Source organism: Hippopotamus amphibius, chromosome 8 (assembly GCF_030028045.1).
Source record: "Hippopotamus amphibius kiboko isolate mHipAmp2 chromosome 8, mHipAmp2.hap2, whole genome shotgun sequence".
Taxonomy (NCBI): Eukaryota; Metazoa; Chordata; class Mammalia; order Artiodactyla; family Hippopotamidae; genus Hippopotamus; species Hippopotamus amphibius.
In genome coordinates this window covers 77,214,026-77,233,528 of record NC_080193.1, presented here as the reverse complement: position 1 = coordinate 77,233,528, position 19,503 = coordinate 77,214,026, and the positions used below count along the sequence as shown (strand labels likewise).

The 19,503-nt window shown below is 51.8% G+C and overlaps 1 protein-coding gene across 1 annotated transcript; it reads right to left on the bottom strand.

The window, feature by feature from the left end:
• Positions 1–7,675: 7,675 nt before the first annotated feature.
• NMUR1 (neuromedin U receptor 1) lies at positions 7,676–13,622 on the bottom strand. The gene is made up of 3 exons (XM_057746489.1): positions 13,524–13,622; positions 10,825–11,710; positions 7,676–8,270 (listed from the first exon to the last, which is right to left on the bottom strand). The coding sequence occupies exons 1-3, from the start codon at positions 13,620–13,622 to the stop codon at positions 7,861–7,863; spliced, it is 1,395 nt and encodes a 464-aa protein (XP_057602472.1). The 3' UTR covers positions 7,676–7,860.
• Positions 13,623–19,503: the final 5,881 nt, after the last annotated feature.

Sequence of the window (19,503 nt, the reverse complement as noted above, 5' to 3'; positions counted from 1 at the left end):
CTCGCTGCCCACCTGTGCCTGAAGCTGCCCTCAAAGCGGCTAGTGATAGCACTGATGGTCACAGCTAAAACAATGATACCTGTTTTGTGCCAGGCATTGTCCTGATTGTTTTTCATACATTTTATCGTGGACTTTTCAAAACAGACTTGTGACTTAGAATCGATTACAGGTTTCACTTTACGTTTAAGGAAACTGAGGATCACAGAGGTTAAGGAATTCATCTGAGACCGTTGATTTGCATCCTCAATTACTTAATATGGTCTCTTAGTTAGACCACCTTTAATATGAGCTCTCTCAACGACCATTAGCACCATTAGGCTCTGTACTAGCATCAAAATTCTATGAATTATACCCACATTGGGATTTGAAAAAGAGCATTTTGGGTCACGTGTGTGTTCTGAGGAGTGGGGAAGGGTGGCTGTGGGTAAGGGGCACTGCCCTTGTCCTAGCTCCAGAAAGTCCCAAAGGGAAGAAGATCAAGAACTATTTGCCTACATATTTTAGATTTGGTACTTGACTGAATGTAGTGAAAGGTTATTGACCAATAGGATTTATCTCTGGAGTGTAAGATGCTTCAAGGTAAGTAATGTAAAACGAAGAGACTAAAGGAAGAAAAGCACCATATCGTTTTAGAGAAACCTTATCTGTGAAAATGTAAAACATTTGATGGCAAAAATTAAGAAGCATTTTTATTAAAATCCGTAATAAGAACTTGGGATATGAATGTCACTTTTAAGACACAGCAAATTTATGACAGAGCAAAAAAATTATGACAGATTTGGCTATGTTACAATTTAAAACTTTTTGGATGCAAGAGACTATAAACAAATTTAAAATATAAGGAACAAATTGGGAAGAAATACTTGTAACATATATAATAAAAATTTAGTATCAGAATATGAAAAACTACAATAAGAAAAAGGCAAACAGGGACTTCCAGTGCATAAGATGCCACGCTTCCAATGCAGGGGATGCTTGTACAATCCCTGGTTGGGGAAATAAGATCCCAGATGCTGCGGGGTGTGGCCAAAAAAAAAAAGGCAAACAGATAAAGGCAATGAATATGAAAAGTAGTTTTCAGAAGAAATTTAGGTAGTACTAAAAGATAATGAAGAGATGTCCAACTGTACAACAACCAGGGGAAATATCACTTAAAACAGCAATACGATATCATGTTGTATCCATCAGATTAACTGAAATTAAAACATAAAACAACAAGTGTTTGGGGATTGTGTGGAAACTGGTGAGAAGGCAAGTTGTTACTGTAGAGGAGGGAAAAATATCTTTTTCCTCTACCTGTCTGAATTGTTAGCTGGGGCCCTGTAACAAAAGGCAGATTAAGGAGAAAAGCATACAGTTTGATGTGACACAGGAGCCTTCATAAGGAAATGAAGACCCGAAGAATTGGTTAATCCTGAGTGTTTTGCTAGGTTTGGTGAAGAGTGGAGGGTGTGACAAAATGTGATAGGACGGAAAGGAGTATGAGGTAAGTGTGGTCTTAGTGTTCCTCAGTCTTGGAGAAAGGAATGCTCCTTTCCTCTGGGTAGGGGGAGGGCACCTCTCACGTGAGGGTCTTATGACCCACTTCAGGGGAAGGTCAGAGAGTCCTTCAGGCGCCTGCTGTTTTTCCAATGCATTTGGCATAAAATATTCAGTATGCCAAGGTGTTGTATTTTGGGGTAGCATATCCTGAACTTCCTCATTACAAACACTTGGAGAGCAATTTGGCGATTTCCTGTTGAGGTAAAAAGTTCTCCTTCCTTAAATGTAGGAATTCCACTTTTCTCACCTAGGGATAAGGGGTCACACCAATGAAGATACAAATACGACAATCTTTATTGCAAACTTAAAATCTGGTATGGACATTTTCAAACATGCATTATTAAGTAGAATATATAATGAATCCCTTTTTACCCATCACCTCAATCATTTCAATATTTCTGCCATTCTTTTTTCAGCTATTTCCTGCCCCCCCCCTTTTTTTCCTCTCCCACTCTCCCTCCCTCCGCGCCCCCTCCCCCTTTTTTTTAGCGTGAGTGTTTCAGTGTGAATCCCAGGCATCCTGTTATTTTGCCTGTAAACAAGTTTATTAAGTACTGCTACAGGCTATCAGGATTAATATCAGCTAATATCTAGTTTGTGTTCAACTTTCTGTCTCAAAAATGCCTTTTTACTGTTGGCATGATTGAATTAGGATTCAAACATTTCAGCACATTACATTTGGTTGATATGTCTTTTAAGTCTTTTTCACTCTGTAATAGAAACTCCCTTTTAAATACCATTTATTTGTGGAAGAAACCATGCCATTTGTCTTATAGAATTTGTCCTTATGCTGGATTTGGCCTACACCATTGAGGTGTCTTGTAAACTGCCAGTTACATCTGGAGGCTTCCTTAAATTCAGCTTCAGTTTTTTTTTGCAAGACTTAAGGTTGGTGCCCTGTACTTCTTTTACATCCCTCTAGAGGGTACTTAATGTCTGGTTAAGTCACCACTCTGAGTGATAGTAAAATTGAGCAGAGAGTTTGGGTATTGTCAGCTTCATCCATCCATTGTAACCATGGACCTTCTACCAGATGTTTCTAGGCAGTTCTCTTTCAAAGCAAATGATTGAAAACAATCTATTATTCATTAATGGGGGGAGGGTATGTGTGTTGAAGATGACAGGGATCAAATTGCCAAAATGTCAGTAGTGGTTACTTTAGGTGTTGGGAATAGAAGTAATTATTTGTGTACTTCATTTTTTCAAATTTACTAAAATAAAAACAAAAATCCTGCCTGTGCATGAAGGCCAGAAGGACAAGGAAAGAGACTGGAGGGGAAGGTTCCAAGTCCAAATTCCAGGAAAAGCAGCCTGGGAAGTCCAGAGAATAAGAGCAAAGAACTTGGACCACGGTCTGCTTTGCTATTGTTTTTGCCTGTCCAGTCTCCATTGCTCCTCCCGATGGCCCCTGTTCCCTTTAGGGTCTCCCCCTCCCTCCCTGGATTCAAGTTTGGTGAAACTGTTATTATAGGTGCTCCACCCTTCCCTGGCCATAGCTCAGAGGCCAGTCAGACCCCTTCTGCCAGGACTTTGAGTGCTGAGCAGCATCGCCTCCTCCTGGAAACCGTCCCTTCACTGGGGCACGTGTCTCTCTTCTGTGCCTCCAGAGTTCCAGCTGTCAGAACACTTGTATGCCAGCCAGTGCTTGTATGCCACCACCACCACCTCCCCCGCCTGGGCCTTGTACAGAGCCTGGCACGTGGTACTCAATACATGTTAGCTGAATGAATAATGCCCACATTGCCTAGAGCTGATCAATATTAGACTAAAAGATCCCAGGTACTCTTGTAGATATTTCAGAGAATGTGGCAGCAGCTTCCAGGTCCTCCAGTCTAGCCCTAGCTTGTGGCCACCACTCTTGAGGCAGGGCACTCTTACCCAGCCAGGTACAGCCTTCCCTGAATCCCCACTATCCCTCACCTGGGCCATGGCCTCTATTCCTAAACAGCCCCCCAGTTGTCCTGCCCTGCCTTGTGCAGAAGTTTGAAAGAAAGTATACTTGGGGTGTTGCATTAAAGAGGCCACACAAAGGGACACTTACCTTAGTAACTACAATCCTCAAACTAAACCTCACAGACTTGGGAACCTGGACACTGGAAGCATGAAGTGGTCAGTGTTGACTCTCTTATTTGTGTGCAGGCAGATTGCACATCCTTTCTTTAGAAATGTGGGTACCTTTCAGTCCAGTCTGACTTTGGCCTAAGGCCGGTCTAACTTTTGAGTCAAGATTTGAATCCAGGCAGCCTGACCAGAGTCCTTGCTCACCACCTCTGTACCCTTCCACTTTGTCAGAAGAAGCATACTAAAGTTCTTGTGCTGAAGAGAGTTAGACTGTTAGAAAAATGTAAATGTGTTTCTAGGATCAAATTCCTTAAGTTCGTCCTCATCGTTCTTGCCTCTTTAAAAAAAAAAAGGAATTTTAAAAACAGAGTGAGGGAGGAGGAGGAGGATTTAGTATTACAGACTGTAGTTTGGGGTGTTTTTTTTTTTTGATATTTTCATTTTCTTTGGCTGTATTGGGTCCTCTTTGCTGTACGCAGCCTTTCTCTAGTTGCAGAGAGTGGGGGCTACTCTTTGTTGTGGTGTGCGGGCTTCTCATTTTGGTAGCTTCTTGTGGAGCACGGGCTCTAGGCACACGGGCTTAGTTGCTGCATGGCATGTGGGATCTTCTCGGACCAGGGTTTGAACCCGTGTTCCCTACATTGGCAGGCGGATTCTCAACCACTGCACCACCAGGGAAGTCCCTAGTTTGGGGTTTTAAAACAATGATAGTATCTGCTCATCTTAGAAATATGTAGAGATAGCCACTAGTAGAACAAAGAGAATGTGTGACATTCACAGTGGTGATGGATGGATCTGTTAAGGTTCTTGGTTGCAAATAACAGGAAACAACTCTTGCCAACTTAAGCAGAAACAGAATTTATTGAAAGTCTCTTGGTAGCTCAGAAAAACAAGGTTGGAAAACCTGGCAGAGAAAATGGGCAGCAGCCAAGGCAGACTGGGCAGCAGCCAAGGCAGGCTGGGCAGCAGGAGCCCTGGGAGCAGCCTGGATGGGATGCAGCTGTTAGCGCTGCTGCCCTGGGCATGCCTGCCCCTCTTGTCATGGGTCTTAGTATCACTTGCTCCCGATAGAAGTCCCAGGTCAAATCATCCAGCTGCCAGTGTGCAAGTCATGGGTCACACAGTGATGTCAGTGATGCAGTGTCCAGAACGCTTTCAGCTCCTGCAGTAGGAGCCTGGGCTTGGTCTCCCACCGAGAGTCACACACTGAGGGAAGGGAGTAGAAATACCAGGGAGCCCTCTGAAAGGGCAACTCCTCTCTACAGGGAAGACTTGGAACAAAGAAAACTTGGTGGATCCAGTAGAAGACAAGAATGGGAAAGAGGGAGGCACTTAGAAGTGTACAAAATGAGATGGGCTCCCAGATGTCAGGATTGATTCGGAAACGCCGTCTGACTTACGGAGAATAGATGTGAAGTGCTGTGTACTTTACGTTTCCTGAGCAGATACTTAACAGAAGGAAGGGTGGGCGAGCGCAGCTTTGTTGATGACACTCAGTGAGTTCCCAGAGAAAATGAACCTTTTTCCTGAGAAGGAAAGGGTCATCTGAGTATGTTCACCTTGGCCCTCAGAAATACTAGCAGAGAGGGTCGTGTGTGATGGACCATGGGATCTGGCACCCATCGAAAGGAAGTGAAGATCAGAGGAAGCTGATGGACTGGGAGGAAGCAGAGCAGTCAAACACTGGGAAGGTTAGATGAGGTTAACGAATAAGTGTACCATTTATAGAGCAACAGAGCAGGAAGGAGGCAGTCATGGTCAAGAGCTCACACTTCCAGAAATGGAAGAACTGGAGGTCCTGGGAGTGAGGATGTGACCAAGGAGCCAAAAGGCCAGGGTGGAGGAGTGTCTCCAGAGCTGCAGGAAAGATCCAGAGCTGATACCAGGGCAGCAGTGGGCCCTCCACCTGGACTTCAGCATCCCCCAGGATAATGGCAGGAGTGAAGTAGACAGGAAGTAAGAGAGGCCCCAAACTCTCAAACATGGGAGGAGGAGGGATGTCTGTGACTGCAGCCAGGACAGGAGGTGACTCGAGCCCCAGATGAGCCAGGACTCCTGTCCCGGGAGCAGCACTGGGCACTCGGGAACACTGCCGTCCCCCTGACCAGTGCAGAAGAGCAAGCTGAGGGGAATGTTGCTTCCGGGAGGGAGTGGGATCTCGCTGGCTGGGCTTTCCACCTCCATCTCTTTTTCTCGAGGGCTGAGCCATGTTTCCACTTTACATAGTAACCAGGGACTCATGACAAATGGGACCTCTCCAGGGACATGCTCTGGAGACACCTGAGAGACATCACATTTACGCTAAGAGCCCGGGCCTTCTGAGAACGCACATCACCTTCCCTGATCTGTCCAGTGCTCCTCTGCCCATCGTAGGCCCTTCATAAACACTGACCAAAGCCTCGGGAGCGTGTCATCTCTGACTGTCCCTTAAGAGAGGCCCTGGGGAGTCCAGTTAGTCTTTGGGAACAACGGCAGGCTCCAGCCTGAAGCTTGGCGTCGGCTGCTTCCCCTGACGCCACCCCAAGGTCTCCTGGGAGCTCATCTCAGGGGACGTTGGGCACGCGTAGCTCTGCATGGCCTCTTTTCACAAGCCCGTTTCTTGAATCCCCCTATCCTTATATATGGTGGTTACCTCTGGAAAGGAAAGCTATGGGTGGCTTTTTAATTTTTTCTTTTCTTTTAGACAATCCTTTCTTTAAAAAAACTGTAGTAAAATACATGTAAAATTTACCATCTTAACCATTTAAGTGTACAGTTCAATATTATTCAAGCATATTCACACTGTTTTGCAACCAATCTCCAGAACTTTTTCATCTTGAAAAACTGAAACTCTATACCCATTAAACAACTATTTCTCCTTCTCCGATGCCCTAGCAAGGGTGGTTTTTAAATTGTTTTCATTTTTGCTCATTTGTACTTTCCAGTTTTTCTAAAATGAGTATTATTTTTACAGTTGAATTTCAAAAAACTCCAGGACATTTTGTATAATCTCCTCCACTTTGTAGTCAGGGGACCTGGGGCCTGAGCTGGGGAAGGTCTGCAGGGAGAAGCCTGTAGCACCCCAGGTGCCCTGCAGCTCCCTGCAAGGGAGGCCAGGGTTCCTTCTGCTGCAGTCTCCTCTCAGGAGGAGGATAGGTCAGGGACTGCAGCAGGACAAGTTCCAGCCATTAACTGGGTCCTGACTGAGCACCCAGTTGCCCACAGGGATTCAGGATAGAAGTTCATTTCAGGACTTACCCCATCTCTCTTCTCACTGAGCCCCAAGCAGTCCTCACGGGGTCTCTCCTTACCTTGGTTGGCCCACGTCTCTTGCCCCCAGAGATTCCCTGGCCAGTTAGGCCCAATGCTCTGCTCATTTCAGGCCCCCAAGCCAGCCTATGAGGAGGTGAGGACAGAGGCAGGCAGGGGCCTCTGCTCACACGCAGTCCCTTGGTGCCAAGTCTCACTTGCTCTAGGACCAGCAAAGAATGTTCCCTGAGTGGCTCTTGAGAGGGTGGGGTGGGGGGCTTGTAGGGGTCATGGAGGGAGTGAGGGTTGGGGGGCTGTGTGAGGATGTAAAGAGTAATTTCCGCCTTGTTAATCTGAAGGTATCTGTTTTGTTACAAGCAGTGACTTAGGCACACACACAGAAAACCACAGCTAAAGTGCCAAAGCACAACACTCTAGAATGTCAGGGCCGCTTTCATTTTGCAAACAAGGGACCGAGGCTTATAAGGTGAGGCGATGTGCTTGATGCCGGGGCAAGGTGGTGGCACAGCTGAGATTGGAACCAGGTCCCCTGGATCCCTGGCACCTGCCACTTAGTGGCTTCACCAGGTGGAGATCCCAGAGCAGAACACGCTGACTGGGGACGAGGGAGGGGTCGGGTCAGAGGAGGGTCCCAAGCGCAGGCCAAGAGCTGGAGAGGGACAGAATGGGCCAGAACCCGCAGAAGCTCGGCAAGAAATGGGAAGAAAAGGTAGGGCCCCAGGGAAACCCTTCAGAAACTGGGGGTGGGGGTGGGGAAGTCCCCAGATGGAGGCTTGCTGTGTGCAGTTATTCAGTCTCGACTGATGTTCGCCTTCAAGGGGAAGGGCTGTAACTGGGGGCCTGGGGGTCTGGAGGGCAGATAGCAACCTTGTAGTTCTTCTGATACATGGGTAGGGGCAGGAATCACGGTGCTGGTCAGGGTTTCTAGGCTGAAGTGGGGGTGAGGCACAAAGGGGGACAGGCCACGAAGACACCCAGCAGAGGAGGCGGGTGTGGCCCTCTGGCCTCTCAGGGTGAAGGTGCCTGAGGCTCCTCTCTGGAGGGGTCCATCTCTTGCTGCCCGTCTGGGCCACCGTTCTCAGCCAGAGACTGGGCCCTGCTGCCCAGGGAGCCCGTGTCACAGAGGGTGGTGCCCGTGGTCACCCTGCTGAGGCTGTGGGAGCTGCGGCGGCGTCTGTGGTGGTGGCACCGGGTCCCCAAGCACAGGGCCTCCCGGAAGGTGTCCCGGAAGCGGCTGGACATGAGACTGTAGAGCACAGGGTTGGCAGCCGAGCTGAGGTAGAAGAAGACACCGGAGACAACGTGCACGTACTGGAAGGCCAGGTGCAGGCCCTCGGTCCAGCGGGACACGAGACTCCACATGAGGCGGTCGATGTGGAACGGGGCCCAGCAGATCCCAAACACCACGACCAGCACAACTGCGGACAGAGAGGGAGCCTGTTCTCACCTCCTCTCCTATCCCACAGGCCACCCACACCCACTGTCCATCTGAAAGTTTCTGGAAGTTTGCCTGCCGTGGCCACACCCCTTTAGGAGAGGCTGCTCTCACCACGGTCGCTGACTGGGCAGTGGGCGTGTGCCCTGGACCAGGCGTGGACACACCAGCCAAGCTGGCCTGGTCCAGTTCTCTCACTGTGGAACTGGAACTGAGTGACAGCTATGGTGGCTGAGCCCCAGTGTGACACAAACCGTGTGGCTAAGGCCCACGCTGGGTGACATTCAGGGGCCACGCCTGCTGATGCATAAGCAGAGGGAAGCAGGAGAATGAGGCCCATGGTCAGACAGCAGTGGACAGGGAGGTTATGGAGAGAGAGGGAGGTTATGGAGAGAGAGCGAGACAACACCCCCCCCCCAACACACACACTCGCCTGCCTTGACACTACAAGCCTTCCCAGCTCCAGCCCCCAGCTCTCCTGGGCTCAGCTAAATATCCTGTCCTTTCCTTGACAGCCCACCCCAACCCCCAGTAAAAGGCAGGACAGGCCAGCCAAGCCTTCACTCTTTCTCCCGAGCTTTCCTCCAGCCCTGGTTTTCACCCTGCCCTTCCTTGGGTCTCTGCTATCAGGTCTGCATTGATTTTTGTTTCTTGTTACTCGTGTTTGCATCTCCAACTCACGATCCTTCCCCTGCAGTGTCTTCCCCCTTACATTCTAGTATGGTTTTCCTCATAAACCCAGATTTCAATCAGGACATTGCTTACAACATTCCCAGGACACAGTCTGGTGCACAGCAGGCCCTCAGAGAGAGAAGACAGGAGGGCCTCCCTGGTGGTGCAGTGGTTAAGAATCCACCTGCCAACGCAGGGGACACGGGTTCAAGCCGTGGTCCGGGGAGATCCCACATGCTGTGCAGCAACTAAGCCTGTGCGCCACAACTATTGAAGCCTGCACATCTAGAGCCCAGGCTCTGCAACAAGAGAAGCCACCGCAATAAGAAGACTGCGCACTGCAATGAAGAGTAGTCCCTGCTCTCCACAACTACAGAAAGCCTGCGCGCAGCAATGAAGACCCAATGCAGCCAATAAATTAAATAAATACATAAACAAACAATTTAAAAAAGAGAGAGAGAGAAGACAGGAGAAGGAGGGAGAGAAGAAAGCCAGAGCCCCAGGCCAGCAAGGCAGCCTTAAGGACACCCCACTTTCCCAGGGCAAGAGCCATCCCAGATGAGCAGACTCAGCCCCAGTGGATGGCGGAGTAGGAGGCAGCAGAGGTGGACAGGGGCAGGTGGTCTGTAGTGCAGGAGGCAAGCACAGAGCTCCAGGTCAGTCCCATCTTAGGAGGCTGTACCAGTGACCCTGGGCTCTGGGACACTGTTCTGGGGGGTGAGAGAAATGGCTCTCTGGGAATGGGGCAGTCCTCAGTTAGCCGGACATGGCTTTGACCAAGGGATCACCAGTCCCGCCCTGGCTTACCCCACCTACCTGATGGAGAGGGAACCAGTGACTGGCTTAGCCTCAGTTTGCCTGGTTTCCCCAGGGCCACTGTTTTTGAAAAAGCACCAGGCCTAGGCCACAGTGAGCTCCAGAGCCTCAAGCCAGCAGGGCGTGTCCTGGCCAGCCCCAATCCACACTTCTGCCCTGATTCTCCTGTGCTCTGCACACTGACCCTCACAAACATGCTTCCAACAGCCTCTTTTGGATCATGGTCACTCCTGTGGTCCCCGCAGAACTGCAGACATAGTGTGGTGGAAACTCCTCATCTTGCCTTTCCAGCACCCTGCTCCCCTTCTTTTGGGAACGTTGCTCCCCCCAGACCCCACCATGGGGGTCTGTGGGGGCTGCTCACCTCAGCATCCTGCCACTCTGGCCCAGTGGCAGGCCATGACCTAAGCCCACCAATCAGAATCCTTCCTTGGGAGTTTCAGTAGCCACGAAGGGAAGAGGACAGGCAGTTCCTCAGGAAAGGAGAACTCTGTGCCTGTGTTCACGACTCCCAGGCTGCTTAGAGAAGGACAGAACCAAGACATATTCAGGAGCAAAGACGAGAGACCTGGAGGGTCCAGAGCCCACGAACAGCTCTGTCAGCCTGGAGCCCAGCCACATGCTTCTGTCCTGTCTGGTTCTGTGAGCCAGGGCTGGCTTCATGGGCGCCACCTGTGCGTTTACACGGAGCCCTGACCTTAGAACAGTCAAGAGAGTAGCTCTACTATTGCTGTCTTGACATTCTTAATGATTTTTAACAGGGGACCCTGAATTTTCATTTTGCATTGGGCCCCACAAATTACGTAGCAGATCCTGCCATGAACCATTAACATTTATCTTTGGTGTCACTTGCTCACAGGGTAATCTAAAAGAGCGTACACACGTGCAGTGCATGTGCGTGCACATACGGGGTGGGGGGTGTCACTCCACATCTCACGCTCAGCCTCCATCATAAGCGGAAGCCCTCAGCCGCTTCCCCCAGACCCCTGGAAGCCCCAGCCTCAGACCCAGTGCCTGGCTCAGCCCCTCTTCCCAGCAGCAACACTTACACAGCATCCTGGTCACCTGTGTCCGACCTCTATTCTGCAGCCGCTGAAGCCTGCGGCTGTTGCTAGTCCTGGCCCTGCCCTTGGCCTCCTGCCCGAGACTCAGCAGCCTGTCACGCCGCAGCCGCAGCCCGATGAGCAGGTAGAGCACGCTGATGGTGGCCATGGGCAGGCAGAAGAAGAGCAGCGCGGTGGTCTGCACCACCAGGTTGTAGAGGGCTCTCTGGCGGACCAGGGTGCACATGGCCGAGTTGGGCACTGTGCCCCGGCAGGGCACGTCCAGCTGCCGGATGCCATGCAGGCTGGTGTTGGGCAGAGAGCAAAGCACCGCGAGGGCCCAGATGGCCCCGAGCACGCGGCGCACGTGAGCGTGCGTCACCACGGACCTAGCCTGCAGCGGGTGCACCACGGCCATGTAGCGCTCCACGCTCAGGGCGGTGACGTTGAGCACTGAGGCCAGGCAGACTGTCTCGAAGAGCAGTGTGCGGAAGTAGCAGCCGCCAGCGCCCAGCAGGAAAGGGTAGTTGCGCCACATCTCGTAGAGCTCCAGGGGCAGGCCCATGAGCAGCACCAGCAGGTCTGACACAGCCAGGCTGAAGAGGTAGTAGTTGGTGGGCGTCCGCATGGCCCTGTGGCGCAGGATAACCGTGCATGTCAGTGCGTTGCCCAGGGCACCCACCACAAAGATCAATAGGTACGTCACACAGATGGGCACGAACAGCTCCGTCTGCTGGGGCCCCAGGTACTTGAGCCTGAGCTCCTCATCAGTCAGATTCAAGTCCTGGGGGTCAAAGAACTCCAGGGCCCTGCTGCCATTGCAGGGCACCAGGCTCCTTGCACCCAGGGTCCTGTCTCCAGGGAGGATGGAGCAATTGAAGCAGAGAGGAGCCTGTGGAGCAGAAGAGAGAGAGAAACATCCAGAAAAGTCACTCAGGAAGCCTGGTTCTGTTGTAATTCGTCAAACCAAAGGTGCCATCGACACCAAGAGGGCCATTATTTTATGTGCTGCTGAGAAGGAAAAACTCTGCCATCCATTGTAAGATGCATTACAATTTCATCTCAAAAATGTACATCTTAGGGACTTTCTTGGTGGTCCAGTGGTTAAGACTCGGTGCTTCCACTAGGGGGCCCAGGTTCAATCCCTGGTTGAGGAACTAAGATACCACGTGCAGCATGGTGTGGCCAAAAAAAAAAAAGTACATCTTAAAAATGATAAAAAGTGGGACTTCAATTTTAAATTTCACGATCTAATGAAACCTTTGAATAGTGATGGAGACTCTTAAGCATGGGCTACTCCCCCTTTGGGTCTCTCTCCTTTCAAGTCATGGACTTTGGGAAAGACACTCAATTTGGGCATCTGTAAAATGGGCACAATGCACAGTTTCACATGGTCTTTAAGAGCAAGGGCACTGGAAACAGCTGCCTGGATTCAAATCCAGCCTCCCCAATTTTGAGCTGTGGGACCATTTGCATGGTAACCTCTCTGTGGCTGTTCCCATATTACAAGGATCCAAGAATTTAATCCACGAAAGGTTGATACACAGGGCCTGCCTGACACACAAGAGGATCTGATTACTTCACCTCACTGTGAGGACTGAGTCACGTGGGGATCAGTGAAAAGGCCAAAAACTATAATGCTGAACCAAAAGTTGGTTCTTATTTCTGTTTTCTATCACCTGAACTGTTTGAAGTAGAAATATTTGACACCCTTGACACTGCCAGTTCTGGGGTTCCCTCTCCTCTCTCCAGCTCCCCATCTTTTTGCCAGTCCACCAGATATAGTACTTAAGGACCCAGGCCATGGAGCTAAACAGACTGGCCTGGGGTCAAATGCTAGCTCTGCCATCCTCTTCTGTGACATGCCCTCACTGTGCTTCAGTCTCCTCATCTGTAAAATGAGTAAGTAGATAGAGCCTACGTCATAGTTTCTGGGAAGAGTAAATGAGAGAATAAAGTTCTCGGGAGTGTGCCTGATACACTTCAGGTGCTCAACTTCAATGCGTAGTGGCATGCTTCTTATTTCCTACCTGGCAAGGGAAGGACAGTCTAAGGGACATGGGGCAGAGGCTGAACGGGATTCCGTTGGGCATGTGGCTTGGTGCGAAAGACCTAGAGCTGCACTCCTGAGCCTCTTCCCCCAAGCCGGCCACCAACACTTCCCCATCCTTCTGAGCAACCCTGGATTTTCAGGCTCGGTTCCTGGATCCTCTCTTCAGCTCCATTTCGTCCTCAGATGGTGGTTTGGGGCTCCCGTGGCCCACGTACCTCCGCACTCACCATTCAACTTTCTTTTTCAGGTCCTTTTCTCTCCCAGACCCCAAGTATTCTTAATCCCGAGTATCTTCCTCCTCGCCAAAGCCTCCACCCAGAAGCCTCCCCCAGCCTCCCTGCCTCTCTTACACCTAATCCCCGCATTTTGGCATCGAGGGGCATCTTCATCCATTCAGACGTTCCTGCCGTCACCACCGCACCGGCACTCCCCACCCGGGCTGCTGGGGGAGCCTCACTGGGACCGCGGATGAGCTGGGAACGCGCAGGCGCCGACCCGAGTTCAAGAGAGGCTCCCTTCGCCCCTGGGAAAGGTCGCCGCACCTGAGCCTCCAACCCCGGAGCGCGTGCGTCCGTCAGAAAGACAGAAATAGCCCAGGAGGCTGCGAGTCGCCTGGGTAGGGGGGCATCCCGACGGGCCCTCCGACCCCTACCGCCCTGGGGGAGACCCTGCCCCCGCGTTCTCCCCGGCTCGCCGCGCCCGGTCCAGCCGCCGCGCCCGCGCCCACACCAGCATCCCGCTCACCTACCATGCCGTCTGCGTCCTTCGAGATCCAGAGGCCGCGAGCCCACCCGCCGAGCGTGAGGCGGGCGTCCGGGGATCGCCCGACGGACAGACGCGGCGCCAGAGCGAGCGGACCGGCCGACGTGACGGCGGCAGGCCCACTCGCAGCCCGCCGGGTCGCCCCGCCTGTCGGGGGCCCTGGGCGCTCGGGCCAGGACCGCCAACAGGGGGCAGTGGCGCCGCCGCAGCCCGCTTGGCTGCAGAACCCAGACACGCACTTATCTGGCGCCGCCCGCCCCCCTCCCCAAACCGAAGCGATTGTGTTCCCGAGTAGTTGATGGGGCGCTTCCAGGAACAACTTTACCTCATGGAACCCTCACGACAACCCATTTTACAGATGAGAAAACTCAGAGATGAAGTTTGAATGATCTGGGTCTCACACGCTGTCCCCGCGCTCCCGCGTGCTGACTCTTAGCACAACCCCTTATTACCGCGGGCCTCCCACCTCCTCCTGCCCCACGTTTCAAACGCACCTCCAAGGGCGTCCCACCAGCCCCTCTCCTAGGCTTCACATGGGACTCCTTCCCCTCTATCTCAGTCCCAGGACAGCAGTCTCCACTCTCCCTTCACGCCCTCTCCCTTCGGGTCCCCCAGCCCCTGAGTGCAGGTCCTGGTTCCCCCTCCACCCCCCAGGACTGCTGCTGGAACCGCCATTCTCCATCCGGTCTGGGCTGCCACAGCCCAGTCATCCTCCTGAACCCCTGACAATGGCATTCCTCTACTTGAAAACCCTCTGTAGGGCCCCCCACTCCCTTCTGAAAAAGAACACCAAAGTCTAGCCTGGTGTTGGACCTCCCCACCCCTATTTGCCTTCCTGGTCCCTCCATCACTATATTCTCCCACTCCAAAAACCCCAAATACCTCTCGGCATTCAAATGTTCCCCCTGCGCCTCTTGCCCGGACCGCACGGGGTCCACATGAGGGAGGGAACTGTAGAGACGGAAGAGGCCTCCTCCTGCTCCCCAAAACTGTGCACTTGTAAACCCAGCAGGGAGTGCTTCCCTGCTCAGCCCCCCTCCTCCCACCAGCTCCTTAGCTGAAGTGATTTCATCAGGAACTTGCTAGGGAGCTTAGCAGCAAGGATCTCACAGGCTGCTGGCTCCTGGGCCTCTTCCCAGGGTCTGATTTACTTAGTCTGGGTGAGACCCAGAAATCTTCGTTTTTGACACACACACCCTCCAGAGAGCCCCAGGGCCCAGAATCACACTGTGAGAAGCATCAGGAAGGGTTAAGTGCAAAGCCCCAGGCCCCAGGAAGGCTGCTGTGAGCTGTGTGAGGGGGAAGAGACTCAGCCCCTCTGTGCCTTGTAGAATGTTTAACCATCCTTACTGCTATTGTGTGCGTGCGGTGAGACACAGACTGCCAAGATTTAGCACAGGCTGGCGCACAGCCAGCACTCAAGAACATGGAGGGGGGGATTATCTCCACTTAATGACAACCGGATGCAAGATCTTCTTCTCTCAGACTCTCTCTGCCCCGCCCCCCTCCCCATGAGTCACTGTCTGGCCTTGGAGACTGGGAGTTAGACCCTGTCCGCCAAGCTGCCTTCCAAGGAACTCCACATGTAAACACAGCCTCAAGCACAGCAAGGTTGAAGGCAGCGCAGGGATACATTGTCCCCATGTCCCTGGGGGAAAGGATTCTGGGGTGTCCCTGAGAGTTAACTACTCAACCTCAGATGTGTGGGCGTGGCTGGATGGAAACTTCAAGATCAGGGCTGCCATCACATCAGCTGAGCCGTGAGGTGCAGACAGCAACGCTGGGAACAGCCCACCATGGGGTCACAGATGGCACTTAGCATGTGTTGAGCCTTGTTGACCCCTCCCCCCTCACTGGAACACACACACACACCACTATGACCACTTTGCACAGACTCTGAGCGGCCTGAAACCCACCGTGGATCCTTTTGGAAGTGCTCAGAGCCCAGGAAAGGATGGGGAAGGACCTTATGTCTGCCTTGCAGAGGGAGAACGGCTCCTCTCCAGTTAGGAATTCCTGCAGCTGACTGCATCATTCACAGCACTAGCAGCCATCAAAGACCACATCACATGGCTTCCCTGGTGGCGCAGTGGTTGAGAATCTGCCTGCCAATGCAGGGTCCATGGGTTCCATCCTTGATCTGGGAAGATCCCACATGCCATGGAGCAATTAAGCCTGTGTGCCACAACTACTGAGCCCACGTGCCACAACTACTGAAACCTGCACACCTAGAGCCAGTGTTCCGCCACAAGAGAAGCCACCGCAATGAGAAGCCAGTGTACCACAAAGAAGACCCAACACAGCCAAAAGAAAAACCACAACCCACATTAGGCAAAAAGGGTAGCCCCCCAAAAGGAGAGGCCCAGTGGCCATCATGGCTGTAGCACTGTGCAGAGACCCCTGGGTATCCCAGCCCCTGGGCTGGAGCTTGAAACCACCACGGCAGCATGTCCCATCAGAACCCCACGACATCCACTGCCTTTCTTTCCATCCTGAGGTGGCTTCCCCATGGCCATGTCTGTCCGGGAACTCCCACAGGGCTGAGGCCTGCAATAGACAGATGCCAGGTTTTCTGGGTGTGTACCTCAGTCTCCTGAGCATGGTGGACATCTACACAGACTTGGGTGCTAAGGGCCCAACTCCACACGACAGCGAACCTGCCAAGGGTGTGCCGCTGCCGCCTCCAGGAGCCAGTGGGTACACCTTCCAGGTCCTGGAGCGCACGCAGGGCTCACTGGGCCCGAGGCACGGGGTGAGTCCCATAGCCCCCCTCACCCTGCTGATTCCCGGAAGGCCTAGAAACCCCCACCCCCACCCTGTTTAACTGCCCTAGGGGATGAAACAAGGAGGAGGAGATGAGCTTGGGGACACTGAGGCCCTGGATGGGACAGAGGGGCTGTTCTGCAGCCTGGGCAATGGAGACAGCCCCGGACCCACCCGTAATCAGGTTCGGCAAACACGGAGAGCTGGGAACAGCACACATCAGGACGGGAGTCTCCGTGCCTACCTAGGCACTTCCCCAGGTCAAAGTCCTTCCCATCTGGCTGCGTTCGGGCTGGGCCTGAGCCAGGCCATGGCCGGGAGAGAGGAGGAAAGGTCTGAGCCCCTCAGGGTGGTGGGAGCTGGGATGCACCTCCACAGGCCATGGGGCTTATGGGGTCATCGGCTCTCCCCAAGTTCCCAGGCCTGGTTCTGCTCACAGAAACTGGCCCACTGCCAAGTAGAGAGATGGCAGGCAGGGGACCGTGGGCCTGGAAGAGAATTCCCACTGTGCCAGAGACTGTCCACCCCAGACCCCAGCTTCCTGGTCTGTAAAACAGCAAGAACAGCACTGGTCTGTCAGGGTACTGTGAGGATTCCGCCGGATAACATGGGCTGACACTTAGGGCAGACACGGGCTGACAGTTAGAGCTGACACACTCAAGAAATGGCAGTCATAACTCTGCTCAGAATTCTCTGGGAGATACTAGAAAACTGCCAGGAGTCAGTGCTGGGGTGACAGCTGGAGGACAGAGGAGCTTCACTCAGTAGGTTGGAAGGGAAGTTCCCCAGCAAGCTGGGGTGGGAGAGCTGGCCCTAGTAGGAGGGAAGGAGAGCACAAAGCTGTGGGGAGCATGAACGGGCCAGGCCCTGCAGCTGGACCTCGGAGACCTCCGCGCCTCCTGTCCGTGGAGAAGCCCACTTGGGACCGTCCGGCCCCTTGCCGCCCAAGGGCCGTGCAGCTGGTTCTGAGCTACCCCAGTCTTCCTGGCCCCTGAGGGCCTGGAACACAGGGAGTCAGCCACCTCCTCCCCCAGCAGCTCATTGGTGTACCAGGCCCCGACCTCCACTTGTGGCCAAGGTGAGGACATGGACACAGAGTAAGAGGACCAGAAAATGCCTGGGCTTCTCTCGTCCTGAGCCTGTGTGTCCCTCGTGCTGTCTCAGGGTGAGGCTGGCTGTTCCCGGGTGACCACAGTGTTCTCCTGCCATCTGCTTATCCACACACCTTCCTACCTAACAAACCACATTCAGACGCAGTACAGGGGCCCCTCTTAAGGCTGTCCCTCTTATGAACGCTCACGGTTAGCTCAGAACCAAAGCCCCTGATCACCCGACAGTGACTGATGTCAGAGGGCTTGGGAATTTGTTAGTCCACCGTGGTTTGCTGTGTCTACCTTAGAGTTTTTGCTTTTCCTTTTAACTTTTTATATTGGCACAATTTCACACTTACAGAAAAGTTGAAAAAATAGAGCCAAGAATTCCTATACACCCTTCACACTGACTCACCAAATGTTAAAATTATACATTTCTTGAATACTTTTCTGTGTGTATGTATATGGGTATATGCAATTTTTTTGGACTGTATGAGAATCAGTTGCAAACATAATGCCCCTTTACCACTTAGTACTTCAGTTCTGGTTTAGCTTCAAAGTGTTCCATGAATATTACTAATTCTACCTTCCCATAGGCAGTGGTGTTCCAAGGAGTCGGGGTAGAAGACATAGGCAGCCTGGCAGGAGTAATATCTTTCTACTCAGCACATAGTGATTATAGAAAGCAGACCACTTCTAGTTAGTCTGATTACCTTTCTTCCCAATTATTGCCGTTCCCAAGGCAGACTGCTTCCAAGCTAATAGATATAAAAGCAGTATTCAAAGTGCTAGCAGGACTTCCCTGGTGGTGCAGTAGTTAAGAATCCACCAGCCAATGCGGGGGACATGGGTTCGATCCCTGGTCCGGGAAGATTTCACATGCCGCAGAGCAACTAAGCCCGTGCCCCACAATTACTGAAGCCCACTCGCCTAGAGCTCGTGCTCTGCAACAAGAGAAGCCACCACAGCGAGAAGCCTGGCACCGCAACGAAAAGTAGCCCCCGCTCATGGCAACTAGAGAAAGCCCCCTTGCAGCAATGAACACCCAACACAGCCAAAAATAAAATAAATAAAATAAAATAAAAGTATCAAAACTTAAAAAAAAGTGCTAGCAAAAAGAGGCTCAGGATTACAAATAATATTAACTTGGAAAAAATAAATTAAAGAATCTAAAAGTAGTGAAAAAGTGACGAGTTGTTTGTGTATGTGGGTGAATCTTTCAAAGGTTATCACAAGGTAAGTGAAAAGTGCTGGGTGTATCCACCAGCAATGGTTAGACATGCAGAAGGACACAGACCACGGGACACTGAGAGCATGTGGTTAGGGTGTAGGCACCAGTGTGGGTACAGCTGGCCCAAAGTTAAAGAAGGTCAGGAGTTAAGCACTTGAAGGCAGAGTGCTAGATATGTTGCTGCAATAATTCTTGTTGCAAGTGATGGTGGGCTCCTGTACCAGGTGAGAATCTTGGTTTGCAAATATCAAAACTGGCTCTGGCATAAAAAGGAATGAAATGGAGCTATATGTAATGAGATGGATAGACCTAGAGTCTGTCATACTGACCGAAGTAAGCCAGAAAGAGAAAAACAAATACTGTATGCTAATTCATATGTATGGAATCTTAAAAAAAAAAATGATACTGATGATGCCAGTGACAGGGCAAGAATAAGGATGCAGATGCAGAGAATGGACTGGAGGACACAGGGTTGGGGGGCAGGGGGTGAAGGGGAAGCTGGGACGAAGTGAGAGTGTAGCATAGACATATATATACTACCAACTGTAAAATAGATAGCTAGTGGAAAGTTGCTGTATAACAAAGGGAGATCAACTTGATGATGGGCGATGCCTTAGAGGGCCAGGACAGGGAGGGTGGGAGGGAGTCACGGGAGGGAAGGGATATGGGGATATATGTATAAATACAGCAGATTCACTTTGGTGTACCTCAAAAGCTGGTACAGGAGTGTAAAGCAATTATATTCCAATAAAGAGCTTAAAACACACACACACACACACACAATA

Coding starts and splice junctions, on each gene's coding strand:
- NMUR1 (XM_057746489.1), bottom strand. CDS start 13,622: ATGGTAGGTGAGCGGGATGCTGGTGTGGGCGCGGGCGCGGCGGCTGGA. Junction 11,711..13,523: donor GCAGGGTCTCCCCCAGGGCG/GTAGGGGTCGGA, acceptor TCTGCTCCACAG/GCTCCTCTCTGCTTCAATTG. Junction 8,271..10,824: donor ACAGGTGACCAGGATGCTGT/GTAAGTGTTGCT, acceptor CTCTGTCCGCAG/TTGTGCTGGTCGTGGTGTTT.